The sequence below is a fragment of the Acanthochromis polyacanthus genome, chromosome 1, assembly GCF_021347895.1.
Source record: "Acanthochromis polyacanthus isolate Apoly-LR-REF ecotype Palm Island chromosome 1, KAUST_Apoly_ChrSc, whole genome shotgun sequence".
In the NCBI taxonomy this organism is placed as follows: Eukaryota; Metazoa; Chordata; class Actinopteri; family Pomacentridae; genus Acanthochromis; species Acanthochromis polyacanthus.
Genome location: NC_067113.1, coordinates 15538389 through 15559492, shown reverse-complemented (window position 1 = coordinate 15559492; position 21104 = coordinate 15538389). Strand labels below are relative to the sequence as shown.

The window sequence follows — 21104 nt, the reverse complement described above, 5'->3', positions numbered from 1 at the left end:
TGTTACCGGATCAAATCCATGGCCTTCATTCTAACCAGCTGAGCTAACAGACCTACAAGCCAGAGACTAAGAAAGATTTAGGACAGAAAATGGTCTTACCTTGAACTCCTGTAGTTTTGACATGACCACAGGCATCTGTCGAAGCAAGAGAGGGTGTTTCTGCTTTTTGATTTGGTTTCCATCATCCTCCGCGAAGAACCAGCCCTGCAGGTTGTCCTCCTCTGATAGAAAAAATACACACAAACACAAATATAACAGTTCAATGATGTATAGCATGCAGCAAGAAATCGAGCGGTTTTCTGAATGAATGGCTCCACGGAACGATTGGTAAATTCAAATATCCAAATAATCTGACCTGTTAAAGAAAGACTAGCCAATCATGTTGAATAGAGAAAGAAATATATAAACCAATAACTCAATAAAGTCAGCTTCACTTTGTATGAATGCATGCAGATGGAAAAACAATTGTGCGGCTGAGACAAGTGGAAGTATATTGCCAGACAGTGTACCGTACCTAGAGCCAGCTTAGCCATCTGCAAGTTACTGATCCATGACTGTTTGATGGCTGGGCTGAGAGTATTGAACACTGCACTGAAGTAAGTGGGTTTACCCGCCCTGGAAATAGAGAGAACAAAACAAAAGCACAAAGATGAGAAAAGTAAAAGAACATTTATACCTCGGTAACTGTTGTACCGACCATGCATGTATCATTTACAGTATGTTTCTGTGGATCTTAAACACGCTGGGCACACAAGTCAAAATTCACAACTCCAGGCTGCTGAAAATTGCAATGTGCTATCTGGTGCTTGGTGATCAAAGTGGATTAAGAAATGCAGGCAGAATGTAAAACGACAGTTGGTTTTTAGCATCCTGGCCGACTACAAAAAAAGAATTCTCATACCAGCGTACTACAGATTAGAACAGACATTTTCATTTCAAGTTAGGAAAAGTTGAAAGATCATATTTTAATGCAGAAAAGGCATTACCTAGAGTCTTAAGTAAAAACGCAAATATTAAAGAGTTGATGAACTAAACATTGTGTCTGTGTGCAAAACACCAAATGCTTTAACAAGAGTGTACTGAATAATATATCAACACTGTGACAACCAAGGGGTCTGCATTAACATTTACATTTCTCAGACGTTTGAATGTTCTTGCATAGATATTTAGTCCACTTATTAGCATCCTTTACACTTAAGAATCCAATATCGTCGAAAGAAAAAGCCTCTTTCTGGGGTGAATAGCACTTCTTTAAGAAATTGAGTCTCTATTCAATGCTGACTGTGGCAATAGACTGTGACAGAAATGCAATTGAAGTCAGTGTCAATCATCGCTTCTAGAAGCAGCTCATGCAAACTTTACGGATGTGTCTGCTGTATGGATTGGAAGGTCTGAAATGCATCACTTGTGTCACTCCTGGCTGATGGTGAGAAGTGTTGTGTTATGCGATTGAGGGATCAACAAAGGAATGAGAGAGGCACAGCTGTGTTTCCAAACATACCCGTGGATAATCTCACCAGCTAAATACAGAAAGGATGAGTGATGGAGTAAGGAAGTGGAAGAGAGATTGAAGCAAAAGACAGTTATAGAAACAGAATGTGAAAAAGTCAAAACAAAGTGTGCCTCTAGGGAACCATGTGCCGACTATATCAGTGTGTAAATTTGTGGCATGGACATTTTTTATTCAGCAGCAGCTGGGTAGACTTCTGTTGCAAACACTGATGCACATTTTCTCCCTTGTGTTTCATGGCTCAGATTAGAGCTGATGGAGAAACTTGTTTATCCAAATTGCCAAATGTGCTCTAATATTCTCTACTAAAGCCAAAGACATACAGAGAGGCTGGGAGGACAGAAGGAGAAAGCAGGGTAAAAGGGGATAAAGACAAACCTAGGATAAACACAGCACTTTAGGGGGTAAGGCCTGAGACAGGAGACTGTTGAACATACTGTCAATACAAAAATCAATCAAACATTAATGTTTATATGTGTATTTAAAATACAGACTTGTCTTGTTTGCCCGGCAGCTGGAGTTGGATCCTACAGCGGTCAGCTGCCCTGATCTCCTCCTCCTTCTTCAGTATCAGTCTCTGGAGACCTGATACCCAGTCTTGAGCCACTGTGGGATTAACATTCTGTACACAAGAGAAATGGAGGAGAGAAAAACACAGACAAAGATCAGGACAAAGACAGCCATGATATTAAGTGGAAAAAGAATTGAGTGGGAGAGAAACAGAGAGGATAGGTACAACAATGAGGGAGGGAAATGAATAAATGCACTTGACAGTATTTCAACATCAATAAATCATAACCACATTTATTTAAAGAATTACATGAGTAAAAAATGAAGAGCGTCCCTGAGAGGCTCTGATGCTTATATGATCAGCTACAATGAGGTTGCAGTGGTCTGCATTATATTGGACTGTAAATCATTTCTAGTAGCAGTGCTTTCAATATACGTGTACAAGGTGGCCAAGTTATTACATATTTCTTTCAATAAAATGTCAACAAAATCGACAAAAACTACAGCCACAAAACATATCATGCTGTTGATTAAATACAGCAACTACAGAAGTAGTTTCGAGCCAAACTGCCTCACAAATTGTCAGTAGATCAGTTTTCATAGAATATTTTTTGCCATGGCACAAAAATACTTTGAATGAGAGCTGAACGATTTGGGAGAAATAAATGCCATTTTTCTGACAAGATACTGCAACTGCAATTTGATTTGCAGTGTAATATCTTCAGGTTCTGCTTCAGTTCAATACTCACTGTATAACAGACTGAAAACATGTGATGGAGCATTAGCACATGAGACGCCATGTACGACTGTCACACAAGGAAGATGGCATGAATTTGTAAAACCACTCACATGACAGTTTGAATTCTGGGTCAGACACACCACAGAACATACACTCTAAGCTGCAGTCTTTGTGATTTGTTAATTGCACAGTTTCAGACAGCAATTTTGATTTTAAATCAATTAATTATTCAGCTCTACTCTGTATCTGCAGAAACATTGATAGTGAAACATTAAGAAAAAAAATAAAATATGGCCTTGAATTTTAGAATGACATCTTGACCTTTAAATTCATGGTCCAAAAATGCACTCTGAAGCTTTAAAGGGGAACTTCGGTTTTTTTCAACCTGGGGTCTGTTTCCATATGTAATTTCATACATGTGAGTGATGGAGAAATGAATTTTCGACATAGCTCCAGTATTTAGCCAGGCAGGCAGCTTAGCAGCTCAGCTAGCAGCTCGGCTAGCGAAAAGTATGGGGCAACTGGCCCCCCCGCGTCAAAGTCCGCCCTAACGTGCTTTTGCCCCACACTGACCGGCTCAGATAGTCTCAATGAGTGTCCCACAACATACTAGAGATGAGAAATCGGCGCGAGCTCTCGCTCGATTTCGGAACGATATTTGCGATACAGCGTCCTGAGATTTGGATACAGACCACAACAAAGAGCGATCGCCAGGTAATGTGGAGGTTTTCGTTCACTTCTCATCTCTAGTATGTTGTGGGACACTCATTGAGACTATCTGAGCCGGTCAGTGTGGGGCAAAAGCACGTTAGGGCGGACTTTGACACGGGGGGGCCAGCTGCCCCATACTTTTCGCGAGCCGAGCTGCTAGCTGAGCTGCTAGCTGAGCTGCTAGCTGAGCTGCTAAGCTGCCTGCCTGGCTAAATACTGGAGCTATGTCGAAAATTCATTTCTCCATCACTCACATGTATGAAATTACATATGGAAACAGACCCCAGGTTGAAAAAAACCGAAGTTCCCCTTTAAATATACAGTTATAATTAGACTACTGTCAGTGTCTTTTTAGGAGGAAAAGTTTAGTCCTGAGCAATTCTTTGGCAGTGTACAATTCATACAGAGCAGTCCTGCCTCTTTAATTCCTTTCCTTTTGCCCCAGCATCAATCTCCATCCCTCCCTCCATCTCTTGGACACATGTCTCTCTGAGAGCTCCTCTGTTACTCTGCCTCCCACTCTGCCTCTGACAGACCTACCAGCACAGCACAAACACAGTCACATACACTCCTGCTGTGCTCTACAAACTACATTTCCATCACCACACTAGCACAGACAGGCCTGTGTGTGTGGCCACATGATATGACAGGCTTGAATGGTGCAAATCAGGACATAAGAGACTCCTAGTCTCCCCTAAGACAAATTGCCTACACCGGTGCATTCCACAGCCTAAACATTATATGCCTACATAACAGGCCATTCCTTATGAACATCTGTGGGGGAGACATGATGAATGTGATTTTAAAAGTCGTTAGGTGCACTGAAGGAACATTTATCAATGTCAACTTTTGCCTAGCATCCGAGACTATAATTAGACCGTAAAAGCAATAGAGAATATCTCATGTTTAGTTTGTTCATTATGGCTTAGACTCACATCGATTCTGTTTTTGCAATGAACTCACAAATTTGACTTCACTTTTTGATACTGAGACCCTTTCCGATGGGATTAACTGATACTTGACAGGAGTAAATATGAATGATATTAATCAGACTTCCCCGAAAGAAAAATGAAGATCAGAAATATATTGAGTTTAACTCATGTGCCTTCAAATCAGTGTTTGTGCTTAGTGCAGTCATGCAGTACCTGGTAGTTTCCTTTGAGGCTGCTGATCATGATGGAAATCTGGTTGACCAGGTTGAGATCGTGGATTAGGTTCTGCAGGTCTTGGTAGAGCTGGCCTGGACCCATGTACAGTTTATCTACGCAGAAACACATTTAATTAGGAAACAAAAACACCAAATGTACACCACCAAAAATGCAATATATGTGAAACAATCCTGACTGTTAAATTTATTTTTGCTGAATTATGACCCAATTTTCAACTCCTACATTGCACTAAGATCCCCTCCAAAAAGGCCATACCCTAAAGGGAATTGAAAAAGACACAGCAAGAAAAAGACCTAGAAGCTGATGTCTCAGCTGTCAGCAGTCTCCTCACAGAAAGCTGGATACAAAAGCAACGAGTGAGGCCAGTCTCAAGGGAAGCATTTAAAATTGGGACTAACAAAGTCAAAGATCAATAAAAGGTAATCAGTTGGTTTCCCACAGGCAGCAGTGGCAGCTCTGCAAACTTGGCAGTGTTTCTCATCCATGTGCTCACTTGTTCACAAGGACACTATTATCCACTGTTAGCTTTCAGAGGCTGCACAACTAATAAGGTTTGTCTTTGCATGTCAGCTTATATCATCCGCTCTATTCTTTCCCAGTGTATCTTGTCTGTGCATGCTGCTAGGTATTTGCCTCTCATCTTAATAGCATTTGTCCTCAAAATATCAAATCTAACGGTCCTATGTGATGTGATGAGAGAAGCTATTGTGTTGTTGTTCTGTATCAATGGAAAACAACAGTTTGTGTTCTGCATACACAAATCACTGCTGCACAAAACACATCAAAGGACTGACAGGCCACGAGTCTCTCTCTCTCTCTCTCCCACAAACAAAGTTATGAAGGTAATCATGAAGAACAGAAACACAGGGAGAATGCCTGACAGTTGGCCAAAGTCGCCAACCGACAAATAATTGAGGTAATTTCTTCAAATGGCGCAATCAACAAGGACAGAACGTTTTTCTAATTAAAATCTGGATCCATGAATTCTCTTCACAGCTGCTGACAGTGTGTAACAGTGCACAAAGAGTTAAACTGCATCAGAGTCTTTGGCACCAAAATGCCTTCAGCTTCGTTTGCTTCTGCCATTCTTCTCTTTTTCCTTCCTCCACCTCCTCGTCTTTTACCACAATAGTCACTAAGCCTGACTGGTGTTCCAACTCCATGGCAACCCAGCGCAGTGGCCTCCTGGAGGCCTTGTTGACTGGACATTCAGGGAAAACCTTACGCTTGTTTGTATATCACCAAATGTCAAATTTGTAGGTGGTCTCTGAGAGAATAGCCCTAAAATGTTTCCCTCTGAGCTTGTCTACAAGAGGTGGTTCACAGATAGGAAAATTCTTTGTCATCTTTACACATGCATGAAAACAACTGCAAAGGTTCCCGTAGTATATGGGTTTTGGGTTTCACTCACTCATTGACCTTCTGCTGGATTTGATTTGTGTCGTTGGATCAAATCAGTTCTCCTACGAAACACTTACTCATTATGTTTATTTACTTAAAGGCTTCATAAACCCAAAGGAGAAATCATCTTCTGGAGTGTATTTCACACTTTGGTAAATTTGAAGCAACTGCTTTGTCTAAGTGAACTGAACACAGTTTTCAAGGCTCATCAGTTACTCCAAAGGCTGAGACTGAGCGGGGTAAATGCAGGTGAGGAGAGAAATGCTGAGTAAACCTGCATATTTGTTTTATGAAGACTAAATGCTGCTACAACAGTTCACCTACAGACACTAGCTAGCAGTACAGTGCTATGCTAAACCTGGCCTAGTATTATGTATTATTGAATAACAAAAGAGTAGTTCAGCTACAGGTTTGGCAATATCCCTGTATATGGTTTGAATTTTAAACCAAACAGACATGTAGTTTGTATCTAAATCCTTTAATGTATATTAATAAGAAGCCATATGTGATCTGTAAAATGGGGCTCAAAGCTAACTTTGCAGTTCTTCTGTCTCTTCAAATAAATATGCATAAGAAGAAAGCTGATATTAAGTCAAATAAATTTATAAAAGCAATATGTACCATCTTCTGTGGTTTATTATCTGTATTTAGTAGTTCAAATGATAAGCCCCAAGGAGGAATATATTCCTATCATCACTGACCATTCCCACACACTAGACTGGCACTGTGCAACTCATTTCAGCTTGGGTCCAAGTCTCTGAATGGTTCTTTGTGAGTGTGCCAAATGCCAAGAGCTTTCTAACAAAACAGGCCTGGGAGCATCTTCAGAAGCAGCCCAGTCATCCCAGCAATTACACATTTCCTAAAAACAAACAATATATCTGCAAATTACACATCGGCTGTGAGAGCAGCAGGGAAATGTAACGACAAATGACCAGTTTGCATGGTGGTCTGACTGCTGTGCAGCGTAGAGAAGAGATGAACTAAGCAGAGAGACATGCAGAGAGATGACATCATATGCTGGAGAGTCTTTTCATTGCCTTATAGCAGGCTGGTCACTGAGCTGCTTTTGGCTGAACACAGAGCACTGAGAAACAATAGTTTCCACTTGTTAAAAGTTCCTGGACAATACACACATTTGTAACACAAACGCACATTCCCGAAGACACACAGAACTGAAGCAGGTCTGGAAATAACAGCATCAGAGCAAGTGAACCAAGTCAAAGTCAGTCCATCATTATTGATTAATGCAGCAATTCAGCCACGTCAAGGCAAGTATCAGCCTTTTTGGAGCGATGTGGTAATGTCCATAATCTTGACAACATCATCAACTTCCACAACATCTAAATCAATAATTGCGACTTGTGAGAGCAAACAATACATTGAGACCCATATGGCTTTCCTCCGGCCTTTAAGGAGAGTACATTTACACTTGTATCATCACAGCAGGTTGGGATGAGGCTGTGAACCTGTTTGTCAGTCGCAGCCATAAGAAAACCCTAAAGTCAGACCAGATGTTACTCTGGTCTGTTTGTGCCATCTGTTAGCATACACTCATCCAATGGCTGAACTGTTCATAAGTCGCAATGAAGTATCAGAGGGAAGCAGATGATCTGCCTTGAGGTATGGCAGTGAAGGACATACCAAATATAACCTAAATTGAGGTAAGAATGAAGACAGTATGTACAGAAGCAGATAAAGGAAAGAATTAAGTATTTTAAGGCAGTGGAAGGCAGGAAAGTGTGGGAGCTGACTCCTGATCCCTGATTTCGTATTCAAACGCAACTGTGGACTCAGTGCCACAACACATAAAAAAACAATGCAAATGTCATTAAGAGAAAAACATATCACTGTGTCATCTGGTAGGAAAGGACTGAGTGTTATGTGAGTGGTGAGTGAGTTGCAGACAGCATTTGAGAATGAGCAAGTCAGTGAGCTATACAGTTCAGTGTGTAACTTAGTGGTAGTAATTCCAGCCCACTTCCACTGGCAACTGAAAGTGTGAGCTTTTGACCTCTTCTTAAACACTTCTAACCTTTGACAGACCAGGGATAATACCGTATCAAAGCACTCACCAGCTCAGCAATACAGCAGACTAGCATTACTTTGGCACACACATATACACACCAAACAAATCCAAGAATAAAATCTGCAAAGCTGTGACCACAAAATCATAGACTCTCTTTCTGCTCCTTGTTTGTCTGATCTGGCCTTTTAAAGTGGCTGAGCAGCTGTCTGTGACAGGGGAGAACCCAGTGGAAAGACTGAAATCATTGGACTCAGCAGCCAGCATACCAGAGAATTAGAGAAGGAAAAAAATCAACACTAAGTGACTGGATGGTCTAAGCAGGACTGACCCAACTTATCCATTTATTATTTGCTTTAATCAAGTAGAAAACATATTTTTTTTCAATTTTCTAAAATGGGGGAAGTTGAAAAATGCAGTCTATTTAATCACTTCCCTCTTGTTAACCACATTTTATCAATGTTATATATTATCAATATTGATCATCATAACCTGGAGAAAGACATGTTGTAAAAGCCCCAAAAAACCTCCCAGTGCAGAGCAGGCGCATAGACATTTACCTTTAGTCATCACTGAAAACTTTATTAGCCAGCTAACTGACAAGGAGTTGCTGGCTCCAGGTTCAGATTCTAAAATTTCCATGTCCAATACAGGAACTAATCCTCAAATACTGGTACTGTCTCATCAACTGAAATCACTACATTCTCTACTAGACCTTATGCCCTCAATTTACAGAGCGAGAAGCAGTGACTCACAGACTGGCAGATTACTTATTTAAAATAACTGAACGTGACGTTGTGTTTCGTACTTGGCTTAGCGTTGATCACCACCTTCTCCCCTGAATGAGGAGCAGGGTAGCGACTGCTGTCGGCCATGTCCTCACTGGATCCGAACTCCAGCACCTCCACAAAGCTCAAAGGTACGCTCCACTTTAGAAGGAACTTTTGGTCAAGTGGAGCATTTCCACTTCCACTCCCACTGCCATCCTGACATCTGAAAAGAGAAGGATGAGGAGGATTATCCATCAAAGTGGCTCTGGTTTGTGCTATTAAGGCCTTGTATGTGGGGATACAAATGCGTCTTCTGCACCAAGTGAGAATGAAGTATGAGTGCAAGAAGTTGTGAAGATAAAAAAGAGAAAAATTAACATCCATGAGGAGGAAGCATATGAATGCAGTGTTCGAAAGACAGAGAGGGTGAATGCTTCATCTGGGACAACACAGTTTTGTGAAAGTCAGTGCACATTTCCCAGAGGCTCTATGTTGTGACCAACATGTTTGAATTACAGGACAGGAACTGAAAAGCGTAGGAATGGCATTTTTCAGGCTACATTAACTACATATGTTCCAAACTCAGAGACTCACTGTGGTCAAAGGTCACTTCAAGGACACCGGTTACATGCAGCATTTACCATATTTCTCTTGAAAGGCTGAGTTTCTATTCAGTTAAGTCAACTTCACAACATACTTTTACCCCACAGCAGGCAAACTGATCCACACAAACAAGACCCCAACAAAAGCATACACACAACAATCAGTTTCTAAAAATGTAAAAAATGGTAGAGAGATTACTGGGTATAGCACCCAAAGACAGGAGAAGGTGCAAATTAAAGGCGAGATTAAGCACAGGTCTGAGTTGCGGTCACTCTTACCGGATATTGGGTGTGGCACACATGAGCACATCATTGAGTAGGAAGAGGCGACGCTCCTTGGTTTTGATTATTTCACCACGCTCATTGTAGACTGTCTCCACCATGTCATCCGAGCGGATCAGGTAGCGGCTGCCGTTACTTAGAAGCTAAGGCATGAGGATAAGTCAGAATAACAATATGTGAGCGTACAGTCGAGGTTTGGATCTCTGAATAGTTTCTGTTTTGGTACGTTTCTATCAACACAAAGCTCAAAGAGGGAATGGAGACTAACAAAAGATCAAACATACTCAAACTTCATTAGGCTTCATTGGCTCATCTCATTCCTGTTTTCGTTCACTTTCTAATGCAAAACCACTCATTTTGGATAACGGGCTTTAATATATGGATGTCAGCAGTGACTCTGGGCAATTAAAGTCTAAGAAAAACAACCCATCTGCCCCATGTAGGGCATTCTGTAAACACATTTGGACACAGATGCCAGAGTGGGTGGCTGCAGATAGACAAATAATAATTACACCTTGGGGAAAGCTGGTGTTTTCTGCACATGCTGTGCTAAGCCATGCGCTAAAAATACGGCATTCAGTCAGGAGAATACTTGGTAGAAATGATAAAGCTCAAGTGTCTGATAGCCACCCACACTGGGGCTGAGAGAAATACCACAGCATATGCTAAAAGAATCAAACATTAGCAAAAATTTGCAACACTGACTGAGCAATGAGTACATAATCAACTGTAACACCACTTTCTCAAGCAGTACGTGAAAAATGCAAGAAAATCAAACAACACAATTAACACAGACTCCACCGAGCAGTGACTACAGTATTACATGATTCAAGCTACAAATGCTCACAGAAAAGGACAGACCTTGTTGAGGTAGCGTTCGTTCATGGCCTTTGCAATGTGACGGATCTCGCAGCGCTGGTCGGCTTCTCGCTTCTTTTCGTTGAGCTTCTCAGCCAGGGTCTCCAGTTCGGTCAGGGCCATCTGAAGGGGCAGACGGTCTGCATGACCCACTGGTGTGTTCTTCAGCATGTCCTGATGACGGCGAGAGAAATCATAAATTGATAAGGTGTTTGTGAATTATTCGCTTGTTATCAACAGTTATTATAATGCAAACATGGCACCAGAACAACTCTGAGTACATCTGCATAAATTAAATGTGTCCAACAACATTTGATCAAAGCATGCTCTCTTCTATTATCATTTACTTCTATTTTTACATCACCAAAGGAGTTTGATTAGATCCAGTGTCCCAATTTTTTATTTTTTTTATTTTTTTTACAAGAGACACAGAAAAATGCAAATATGCCAGGGCAAAGAAAAGTAATATCAAAAGAGATGAGGAAACCATGTCCCTTCTTAGCAATTCCCTTGCCTTCTCTTGGAATTAGCATTTTGAAAAACAAAGTGGCTTGATTTATGAGCATGGCACTCCCTCTGCTGGTGAATAGGCTGTATATACGACACTGTCTTCTGTATATAGCATTTTACTGTAAAGGAGGCTAAAACTAAATTGTATCACACCTGAAGGAGTAAAATGAACTGTGGGAATCTCTGGATAGGTTTCATCATCAGGCCATACAGAGTCATTCGGTCACAACTGGTCTCCTGACGATTCTGCAGATGAGAAGACGAGTAAACTGTTTTGCAGGAATAAACCAGTTTAAAGACTTGAAATTATTGTTCTCATTTTTATTTAATGTGAGTAAAAGTCTTTAAAATCAACAAGTTGCTAAACAACAGCAAGAGTTGCACTAAATAAAGAGTTCAAATAAACTGCTGGAAGCCCTCTATTGATACAGACAAGAATAAAGATAATCATCTAACAGTGAAAATAGGCGCATGTTTTTCCGTAAAAAAATATCTGATCCCTGTGTAAGAACAATATTCATGACACCATTTCCACAGGGTACTATAGCTGTACCATTATTTAACACTTTGCTTTGTTTTATTCAAACCTTGAGAAATTCCAGGAAGCCAGGTTTGGAGGCACACGTCTTCCTTACTACTGCCATTGCAGTGCTGAAGTTGTTCACATATTCACTATAGGCATCCAGCACCATGGACTTTGAAAACTGTAGAGAAACACAGATATTAAAACATATTGACTCCTTGCAGGAATACATTGCATCACATGATTTGTAATAGTTTTGGAACGCACAGACAGCTGACATAAATTTGGCCGATGAAGGTGTCAAAAGAGCTTCTAAGAAAGTATAGCTGCAGCATCAGTAAAAGTGAAATTTATGTGCACAAAAATGTGGCTATCGCAACTTTTTTAGTAACATTATACTTTCACTTCCCTATCTGTAGGTAGGAGTTACAAGTTGAATCGCTGCATAATCATGCATTCACTAGTTCATACATATTTTCAAATCAGACTAAAAATTGCCTGTGAATGATTTTGGCATATGCATAAGCAATCAAAATATTAGCTTAACACAAAGAAAAATTGTTGTCAGCCCATATGTAAAAATACCGTATTAGTTTTCTTTGTCATGTCTTTTACAAAAGCATTGGACAGAGCTCTCCAGATTTTGTACTGCATATTCAAACAGCTTTTCTTCGTCTGAAGACCTACTGCACTACCCTTGATACAATCAAATAATGTCTTTTCCTTCAGTGATTAATGTTCTGAAGACTTTCTCCACCTTTTTAGGAAGATTTTAGAAGTACGTGTGTGGTTTAGGTTGGAGTTAACCTCCATCAGGTACTCTATGAGTGGAGTTCCATTTATAAGAACGCCTTAAAAATATACGTGGCCCTATGTACTGTACTACTGCTGCAATTTCCATACTGTATACAGAGTTTCACTAGTTCTTTTGCGATGTAAAGATTGAAAATACTGTCTTCTTTACACTAGAAAAGATTTGCAAGTCCTTTAAAGCTCCATCAGGGCCAGGCTTGAAATTAATTGCATCGGCAGGTACTTAATGGACAGATTTGATGCATGTGAAGAAAAGCAGCCTGCAGCTCCATCAGCTCGGTCAGAGCTGGCTGACGCTCTGTCATCATGACTCAAGTGTTATTGGCAGCTGGCAAACAATCAGTGTCTGTATTGTCACTGGACATGGCAGCAGTACCTGACTCATCTTTTGTAAAAGTAGATATGTTTGACTCCCTCATAAAAGCCAGTGGCCACTGAAGACTCATGAGGGTTTTCATGGTTGGAAATCTCAAGAGTCTAAAGGTGCATCACTGGAACCTTCCAGGAGTGACTCTATAAGAGGCAGTGACTGGGTAAAGATCTCATTGTCGGTTTTGTTTGTGCGTCTGCACGCCACACTCTGAGTCCTATCAATTGGGAATGCTGTAGATTCATATTAAAAGGTCAACATTTACATTTATAAATCAATGTTGACTTGAAAAAAGTCCAAAAAATGTGTGTCTGGTTGTCTGAAGTTTCTTTGATGAAGTTTAGTAAGTCTTCTGCAATCTGGAAATCTTACTTTATCTAATGTTGTGAGGTGGCTGGGCAGACTGTGCTTTTAGCTCCTGTGTTCTTTTAGCAAGCAAATTAACTACCTGATGAGATACCGAAACACTTTTATTTTTACTTTGTGTTTACAATCTTTAAATTTTATTCTATACAGACACTTAAAATTTGGGAACATACGTTCCCACAACAAGCTTGTAGCATAAAGTCTTGATATTTTATGACTTGTATTAGGAGGGCAGAGAGGGCCCTGAGCAGACATGTTGGTGTCACTGCTCCTCTAATAACAGGAGTTGAAAGAGAAGGAAGAGAAGTGGTGAGCAGGGCAGTGAGAGATGAGCTCTTTTGTTTTCTTGCCTAATAGTTGCTAAGCAGCCAAAGACAAGAAGAGGATAGAGTAGATACTATAAGAGAACAGAGTGCAGCTCCCTGTATCTGCATGAGAGCAAGTGTCTTTGACACAGAATAAGATAGTAAGGAAAGAAGGTTGTGCTGCACACAGCTATCATTAAGACACTAACTTCAAATAATAAAAGAACTGCTGAATTTAAGCTGTTCAGGGGTATTTATAAATTTATATAGGGATTTTTTGTTTCATGTATTGGTTTTGTACTGGTCTCTGCTTACCGATGCCACAAAGACATCCCCAATCATCTCCAGGCTGTCCCACTCAGCCACACGGCTCGCCAGGGCAATCTGGAAGAGGAAGTGGCACTGCAGGATCTCACGTACACGATAGAAGGTCATCTTCAGCTTCCTGTCGCTCAGCAGTCTCGGCTCAATCTGAGACAGGGGCTTCTCATATTGCTGGAAAAACAGACAATATAACCTGTAACAACAAACACTTCAAGACATTTCTGGCAAATACTTCAGCCCTTTCTGCGTACCTCTAATATCCTTTTGAGTGCATCAAGATAGTTCTTCTCACTTTCCAGTATAGACCCCAATATACACCTTCTAACAAGCTGTAGAAGAAAAACACCAAACCAGAGGTCTTCAGTCAAACAGCAGGTTTCCTTTAACAGTTAATTTAAAGTTTAAAGGCATAGAGCTTCAAACATTAATTCAGAGTTGAAAGGCATGTTCTTCACCTGTTGCTGTGAAAGACCTTCTGGTGCTGGACACAGTACTGGCTCCACATTGAAACAGTCCACCTCGATGAAGAGTTCAGACTCCTCATCCTCGAAGGCGGTCGATTTCCTTTCTAGAAGATTAAGAAGAGAAAGCAATTAAACAAAGGGACAAAAAAATGGTATCCTAAACAAACTGCATCACCATTTCATAAGACACTGAAGCTTTCACAGTAACACAAACATAAGTAAATCTAAGGGGTCTGAGTAAAAACACAAAGCCTGTAATTGTCAAACAAAGATAACGCAGATTTGTTTTACATATTTCACTTATAAGGAAGCTGCATCAGAGCACAAAGTCGGCTACAAGTTTATTACTAAACACAAACCATCTGTTTAAGGGTCGCATACCGTGACAGAATGACTTGGTTTTAATGAAAGAGCGTCCCTTCTTCACAGCAGCTTTGGTTTTCTCAAGTCCGTCTTTGGTCCCTTCCTTAGCAGCCTTCACCAGCTTTTGCATCTTTGATGAGACAAAATATATTATTATCTCTGTCAAAATAGCAACACAAAGTTACACGTTTCATAGCTGGGAATTTAAATCCAAAGTTGGGTTTAGTTTACTTTGTCTAAACCTATGGCTAAAGGTGACTGAACCGAGCTACGCAGGACAGAAGCAGTGTTAGATTAAAGATGAAGATGTATGGCAGATTATAAAATACAGGACAACAGAGGTGCAGAGCTGACCAAAGAATGACAGTAACTGGGACATCAGCTGAAAGTAACATAGTACTTTGACCAAAATAACTGATTTACAACATGAAATGATTGAAATACCACAATCATTTTCAGCAGGTCTCTTTATACTGTAGACAGGAGGCCACATGAACTTTCGAATAAGACCTCTGTTGCTGTTGTCTCAGTTTACTGCAGAATAAACAAATGTTACTTCAGAACATATTCTAAGCTCTACAACCCCCGATGCGTCAACATAAAACAAGACAGGTCAATGCAGCAGACAGTGAGGCAAATGAACAGTTTGCAAACCCATCACCAGCACCGCCACCAGAAGGCATTCACATGAGAGCAGGATGAAGGCACCAGGTCAGTGACAAAATGCCCAGAGTGGAGTTAGCCAGACTGAGAGTAAAGGGTTGGGACTACTTCATCTAGCACAGACAAAGGTGAGCCTCAGGTAGTTTACCTTCTGCTCGTGTTTCTGTTTTAGCTGCTGTAGCTCTACCGTTCCCACTGTATTTGCCATTAGATCTTTCATCTTTTTCTCATAGTGTTCTTTCAAGCGTGTCAGATCTTGAGAGAGCTAAACAAAAGCAAAGTGAGCGTTACTCCTGGTGGTTTTGGAAAGAGCTTGCATCTCAGCAGTTCCAGCAAACTCATTTCCATCTAAATATGCCGCTTGTTAGACTGCTGACTGAGTTTATTCTCTTTCAAAAATATCCTTCTAAACAGGAATAAAATTCCTTTCCAATTACTGGGTGATTGGGGCAATTTTCACCCACTTACTGGGGAGTAATTTACCTCTGTGTTAGACTAAAAATATAGTGAACTTTAATTCTCAAAACCACACAGCAAAACATTACAGAGTGCAGCAAGCTGTCTACAAGCCAGAAAGATCACTTTCAGGTCAGCACAAGTAAATGGACAACATTGAAAAAACACAGAACTTGACTGAGAAATAACTTATCCACAGGTTAAGAATAAGCAAACATTTGTTTGAATCTACAAATTTAAACTACACCTTCATATAATGAAATATATTGCTTCCTTTATTGCAATTTGCAGTAAACCAGGTATGCAGAGGGCAGAGGTAGAAATGCAAGCTCTGTATAATGTGTCAACAGGATTTGGTTGTTGGCTGTGACCCAGGGACAGAAAAGGAAGGGTCATAGTTATACATACATGTGTCTTTCTCTGGGGTGGCTTTCCTCTCATGAAGGCGTGAGGCAGGCCATTCTCAGGACGGCCTTCCCCATCGCTGGCCTCGTCATAGCTTTCAAACTCACTAGAGCTCCAGCCGTTGTCGAGGGAGCTGTTACAGCCACCCTCCTCCCCAAGCTCCACATCATCATAGATCATCTCATCTGGGTCTGTGTGAGTGAGGACAATCATAAAAATTATACAATGAAGCATGCACTACAAAAATTAATAGCACAAACTCAAACTTGTATATTGTGGATCACACAATAACAATTTATACTGCACTCCAACAGAATAGTTCTGCTATAAATATTTTAAAGCTTATCTTGCTTATTTTTTGCTGACAGCAGGCCAAAAAGTGCTGATATTGCATGATGATTTTTGATGCCATGGCATTGTGATGTTGGTACAAAATTAGACTATATAAGAAAAAAGTGTTCCTGGTACTTTGTCGACACTTCAAACTGTACTCTCAATTTTAAATTGCCAGGTGTCACAATAATAATAGTAATATTATCTATAGTAATAGTAATACTATGTATAGCAACTGCAAATTATTTAAAGTTACTACTGCAATAAATTATACACCGGAACACTCACCATCAGCATAATATAACAGCCAAACGTTAACACTTTTTTCTTTTAATAAACAAGTCAAAAATACAAGTTTTTGAGTCTGAGCACATGAGTCAAATGGAGGTTTTTGAAAACAAAACTACGAGGAAACTGGAAGCGAAAGCCAAGAACTCTGACATGTTTCTGGCTAAAGACAAGAAGGTGAAGACTAAAATTTGTAAAATGCAAGAATCAGAAAGAAAGCTCACAAACCTGTGTTGGAATCAGAGTTCTCTCTGGGCACATCATCATAAATCACCTCATCTGGATCTGAAGCACATAACATACAGTCACAACCACAAATGCACGGCTACTCATCACATAACTGGGCTGCACACACAACAATCAGGACGTAATGTAAGGGGGAATCTACAAGAAAGGCACAGACAAGGGTCTGCTTCCTTAAAAAACAGGGAAGGAAGTGTCTGGGAATTGAGCTGTGTAAAAGAAAATAACAAGAGTACATAACAGCCCCTTAAAGGCATGCACTGTATGTGTGCAGAGCATGTAGAGAGAACTGAGACAACAGTAGTATTCTAATATCTCTATTACATGTATTTTTGTACTCCTTACTTTCCATCCATGCAGTATTGGCAGGATCTGATGCCCATTTAGCCAAAGCATCCTCTTCTCTAATAGGTGGATACTCTTCACTGAAAACACTTGAAAAATACAAATATATATATAAGTACATGGTCAAGAAATCAAGGCATAATTCAACATTTTGTATGCTGGCAGAATGATTTTATTCTATGTATTACCACTGACATGAGGGCAGCAGGCATTTATAATATACTAGCAAATCCATAACTGTAACTGTACATGGGGAGCAGGGGAAATACTTTGAATATCTCTCATAAGATATAGCAATACATGTAAATAAGTGGCATAGACATGCTCTGGTGGTGCTGTATATGACTAACCTGTCAACAGAGGTGTTGCCAGTCCCAACCACTGTCACTGGAGACGAAAAGAGAGAAACTCAGACAACATAAATCGATAACACAATACATATTCTTGCCTGTAGCTGTTTTTTGAGGTCCCATAGTTCTCATATTCCAACCACAAAACCTGCAAACCTGAGTATGTGATATTACTGTACAGAAATGATAGGAGTATGGAACGAATGCAGCTATAGAAGATGGTACATATAGAAGAAAGCTGCATACTTCATGTCAGGCAAAAGTTTAGAACCTTTCTGTGCCACTAGGTGTCACTGATGATTCCATAGATTGTGCATAATTAAGCCAAGATGATATTCTGCTGTAAATGTGCTTCCATAAATTTCCCCTGTCATGTTCCCATTTTAAAATTCCTTCTGTACCCTTCTGCTTTCCGAGGAACATGTCAGGAAAAGTGTTCACAGCACCAAAGCATACTTGCTACGTGCAAGATCTCCTAACTACGAAAGTGGTAATAATTTTCTACATCATCACACATCTCCTTGACTTTCCAAAGTATCCTGCTAAAACATCTGAGTATTTCAATATGGTGTGACCTTGGTAAGATAATTACAGTGCAATCAGGCTACTGAGACTGCCAGGCCACAGGCTTGGACTCAGTCACTGCAGGATTTTAGGGAAACCGGAAAATCCTCACAGCCAACACAGATCTTTGGGGAGGGCTAAATTTAGTTCCTATTTCCTTGTGGCCAGGCTTCAGGAAAAACAAGAGAAAGAAGAAAGGACAGGGAATAAAAGTAGCTAGGACAGCATTTACGTGTCACAGGCTTGTATCTCTAGGTCTGAGTGCAGTGAGACAGGAAAGGAGGAATTTCCCTCAAAACATAAACAGAGGCTTAATATAAAGAAACCTTTCTGTTGTTGCATATACTTAAAAAGCAAACCTTGATCAACAACTGACCTACTTTATTGTTCTGCATTATTATTTTAGGAATCACTATTATAGAAAAGTATTTTCAAGCTTTTGCAATATTCTACTTTACCATCTTCCTCCGTGGAGAGATGTCGAATGATGACTGGTGTAGTGTAAGTTGGTGTGATGAGTGGTACACCCGAGGGGGTCGCATAGCCACAAGGTACTGGCACTGAGTATCCTGAAGTGATGCCAAGAGGGCTGGGGTGGTTATCATGGCCTTCTGCCTCTCGGTCTTTGGGCTCCACTGGTGAGGAAGTGGAAGAGGAGGGCCCATGTTTCTGCTCCAGCTCCTCCAGTTGGAGAGGAGTGATGTCGATCACAGAGTAGGGGTTGACTTTGCCCTGCGATGAGGTCTGAGGGACAGCCTGTGGAGGGTGCAGGTCACTGATGGATGCATTCTGGCCTTCAATGCCTGGTAAAACAAAGAATATACAGTTAGCTTACGTGCCATGTGTACAATTTCATTTAGAAGAAATGTGAAAAATGCCATTTCAGGCACAAAGATACTGGAACAGAGTGCAACATAAAGATACATCTCTACTAGACATCTACATCTAGTCTTTCAGCATGGAGTTTGCATGTTCTCCCTGTGCATGTGCGGGTTTTCTCCAGGTTCTCTCGCTTCCTCCCACAGTCCAAAAAAATGCTCAGGTTAACTGGTGATTCTAAGTTGCCCTTAGGTGTGAATGTGAGTGTGTTTGCAGCTTGTCCAGGGTGTCCCCTGCTTTCAACCTAAGACCCCAGCAACCCTAATGAGGATTAAGCGGTGTATAAATAAAGGATGGATGGATCTCTAGAGTAGATCCACAAATGCTGGCTGTAATAAGCGTCATTTTTAATTTCTACTGCTCTGATTCTCTAGAGAGTTTTGCTAATTTTCAAGGGATGCACTTTATTTTAAATAATTAAGCAGTTATTAAACTTTGCTATTCAATCAAACATGAACAGTAAAAGGTGTCTCATACAAGCCGCTATTGCTTGTATGAACCCCAAGTGGGTCTATTATGTATTATAAAACACATCTACAGTGGTAATCCACCCCAAAATCTCAAAAAGAGAATGAAACATTTCCATTACTTCCATGTTTGTTACAAGTAATACGGTTTTAGACACTTACATTCAGGACACCAAAATGTGGCCATTCCAGATGAACCATTCCATGCAGCTGTAGTTTAAACTACAGATTTAGGTTAGGACAAGAGGGGAACATCTGTAGCATTATGCAGTTGTAAAGTGGTGATTATGAAAATGTGAATAAGGAATGAATGAACTGATAGATCCTCGCTATGACAAAACACAAGCCATACGCTGGTGTTTTGTTCATGCATTCCTTATAAGGGCAAAAGCTGTGCAAAAGCTGAAAAGTGCAGTGTGGACATCTCTTAACTGCAGCACTACAGAATGAGTGAGTGAGAACAAGCAGCCCCGTCCTGTCTGCTGCTGTCTTGACATTCAGTGATGAAAGCCAGACTATCTCCAGCACCAGGCAACCAGAGATACAAGGTGTCATGAGAGAGACAGACTGCCCCAGTTCACGACCTCACCTTAGCCTGAGCTCGAGGGGCTGAACTAGAGTCAGTTAATGTCCACAGAACATGCCAGGAGAATGTGGAGAATTTGTGATCACTGCTCCATATTCAAGGCATTACTTGCAGTTAACTGACCACAAATGTTGTGGGGAGGACTCTCTGCCTCAAGGAGAAGCTAAGATGGACTCAAATACCTTCACTTGCCTGGAGCGAGAATAAAATGTCAGCACTTTCGGATTGCAAACCTGTTGTTCGAGGATCAGTTTCTGTGTCATCATCTAGAGGAGGGGGTGGAAGCGGTAAATCTTTCTCCCTGTCATCAGCCCCCTCAGCAGCAGATGTCCCCTTGGCTTCTGCTGTTTCTCCACCTGCTGTGGAGGATCCTCTCGTGGCAACCGTTGTGTCGGCTGATGATAGAGTGGTGTTGGATGCGGAGGAAGGTGCTGGGGGGGTCGGGACGGGGAGAAGGGCGTCAGGGTGACTGGCCGCATTGTTGTTCTGGCTCTGATCCTTGCTGATGGGAGCTAGAGGAGCTGGAGGTGCAGGAGGTGGGCAATCAGCTGCAGGGATGTCATCCCCGCTGTCATCGAAGTCGAAGGCTTCCCCCTCATCTTCATCTGCAAAAGGGACGCAATCTGCCAACACTGGAGAGAAATATCACAGATCAAGGGAATGCCACAAAAAAGAGGTGGGCAATACAGTGATATCAGTCTTTATGCAGTGATAAAGATTCATCAGCCGTTAATGATTTTATGTTTTCATTGCTAAAAATCGGGGCGTTATTAGGGCATAGTTGGGATAGAATCTTTTTGTCACTAATTTAATTCACTGGATTAGCAAAAAAACAAACAGATTATATCATTATTTTATACAAAAATTGTACCACAAATGCATCTTCACAAAATGTGCAACATCAGGCTA

At 40.8% G+C, this 21104-nt stretch overlaps 1 protein-coding gene across 3 annotated transcripts in view; it reads right to left on the bottom strand.

Annotated features, from left to right (window-relative positions):
• The window catches only part of arhgef10 (Rho guanine nucleotide exchange factor (GEF) 10), a 50962-nt gene that overhangs the window by 19699 nt on the left and 10159 nt on the right, over nucleotides 1-21104 (bottom strand). For 2 of the 3 annotated variants that reach the window (XM_022217946.2, XM_022217945.2), the window contains exons 3-22: nucleotides 20429-20827; nucleotides 18722-19066; nucleotides 17700-17736; nucleotides 17350-17438; nucleotides 16990-17046; nucleotides 16144-16331; nucleotides 15428-15544; nucleotides 14635-14746; nucleotides 14245-14357; nucleotides 14041-14118; nucleotides 13781-13960; nucleotides 11676-11792; nucleotides 11242-11334; nucleotides 10582-10752; nucleotides 9718-9863; nucleotides 8875-9059; nucleotides 4616-4731; nucleotides 2005-2132; nucleotides 515-615; nucleotides 100-221 (exon numbers count right to left, since the gene is read on the bottom strand). In XM_022217946.2, the coding sequence (XP_022073638.1) occupies nucleotides 100-221; nucleotides 515-615; nucleotides 2005-2132; nucleotides 4616-4731; nucleotides 8875-9059; nucleotides 9718-9863; nucleotides 10582-10752; nucleotides 11242-11334; nucleotides 11676-11792; nucleotides 13781-13960; nucleotides 14041-14118; nucleotides 14245-14357; nucleotides 14635-14746; nucleotides 15428-15544; nucleotides 16144-16331; nucleotides 16990-17046; nucleotides 17350-17438; nucleotides 17700-17736; nucleotides 18722-19066; nucleotides 20429-20827 (2894 nt within the window). The remainder of the gene's footprint in view (nucleotides 1-99; nucleotides 222-514; nucleotides 616-2004; nucleotides 2133-4615; nucleotides 4732-8874; nucleotides 9060-9717; nucleotides 9864-10581; nucleotides 10753-11241; nucleotides 11335-11675; nucleotides 11793-13780; nucleotides 13961-14040; nucleotides 14119-14244; nucleotides 14358-14634; nucleotides 14747-15427; nucleotides 15545-16143; nucleotides 16332-16989; nucleotides 17047-17349; nucleotides 17439-17699; nucleotides 17737-18721; nucleotides 19067-20428; nucleotides 20828-21104) is intronic. The other variant, XM_022217947.2, reaches the window with a different exon arrangement.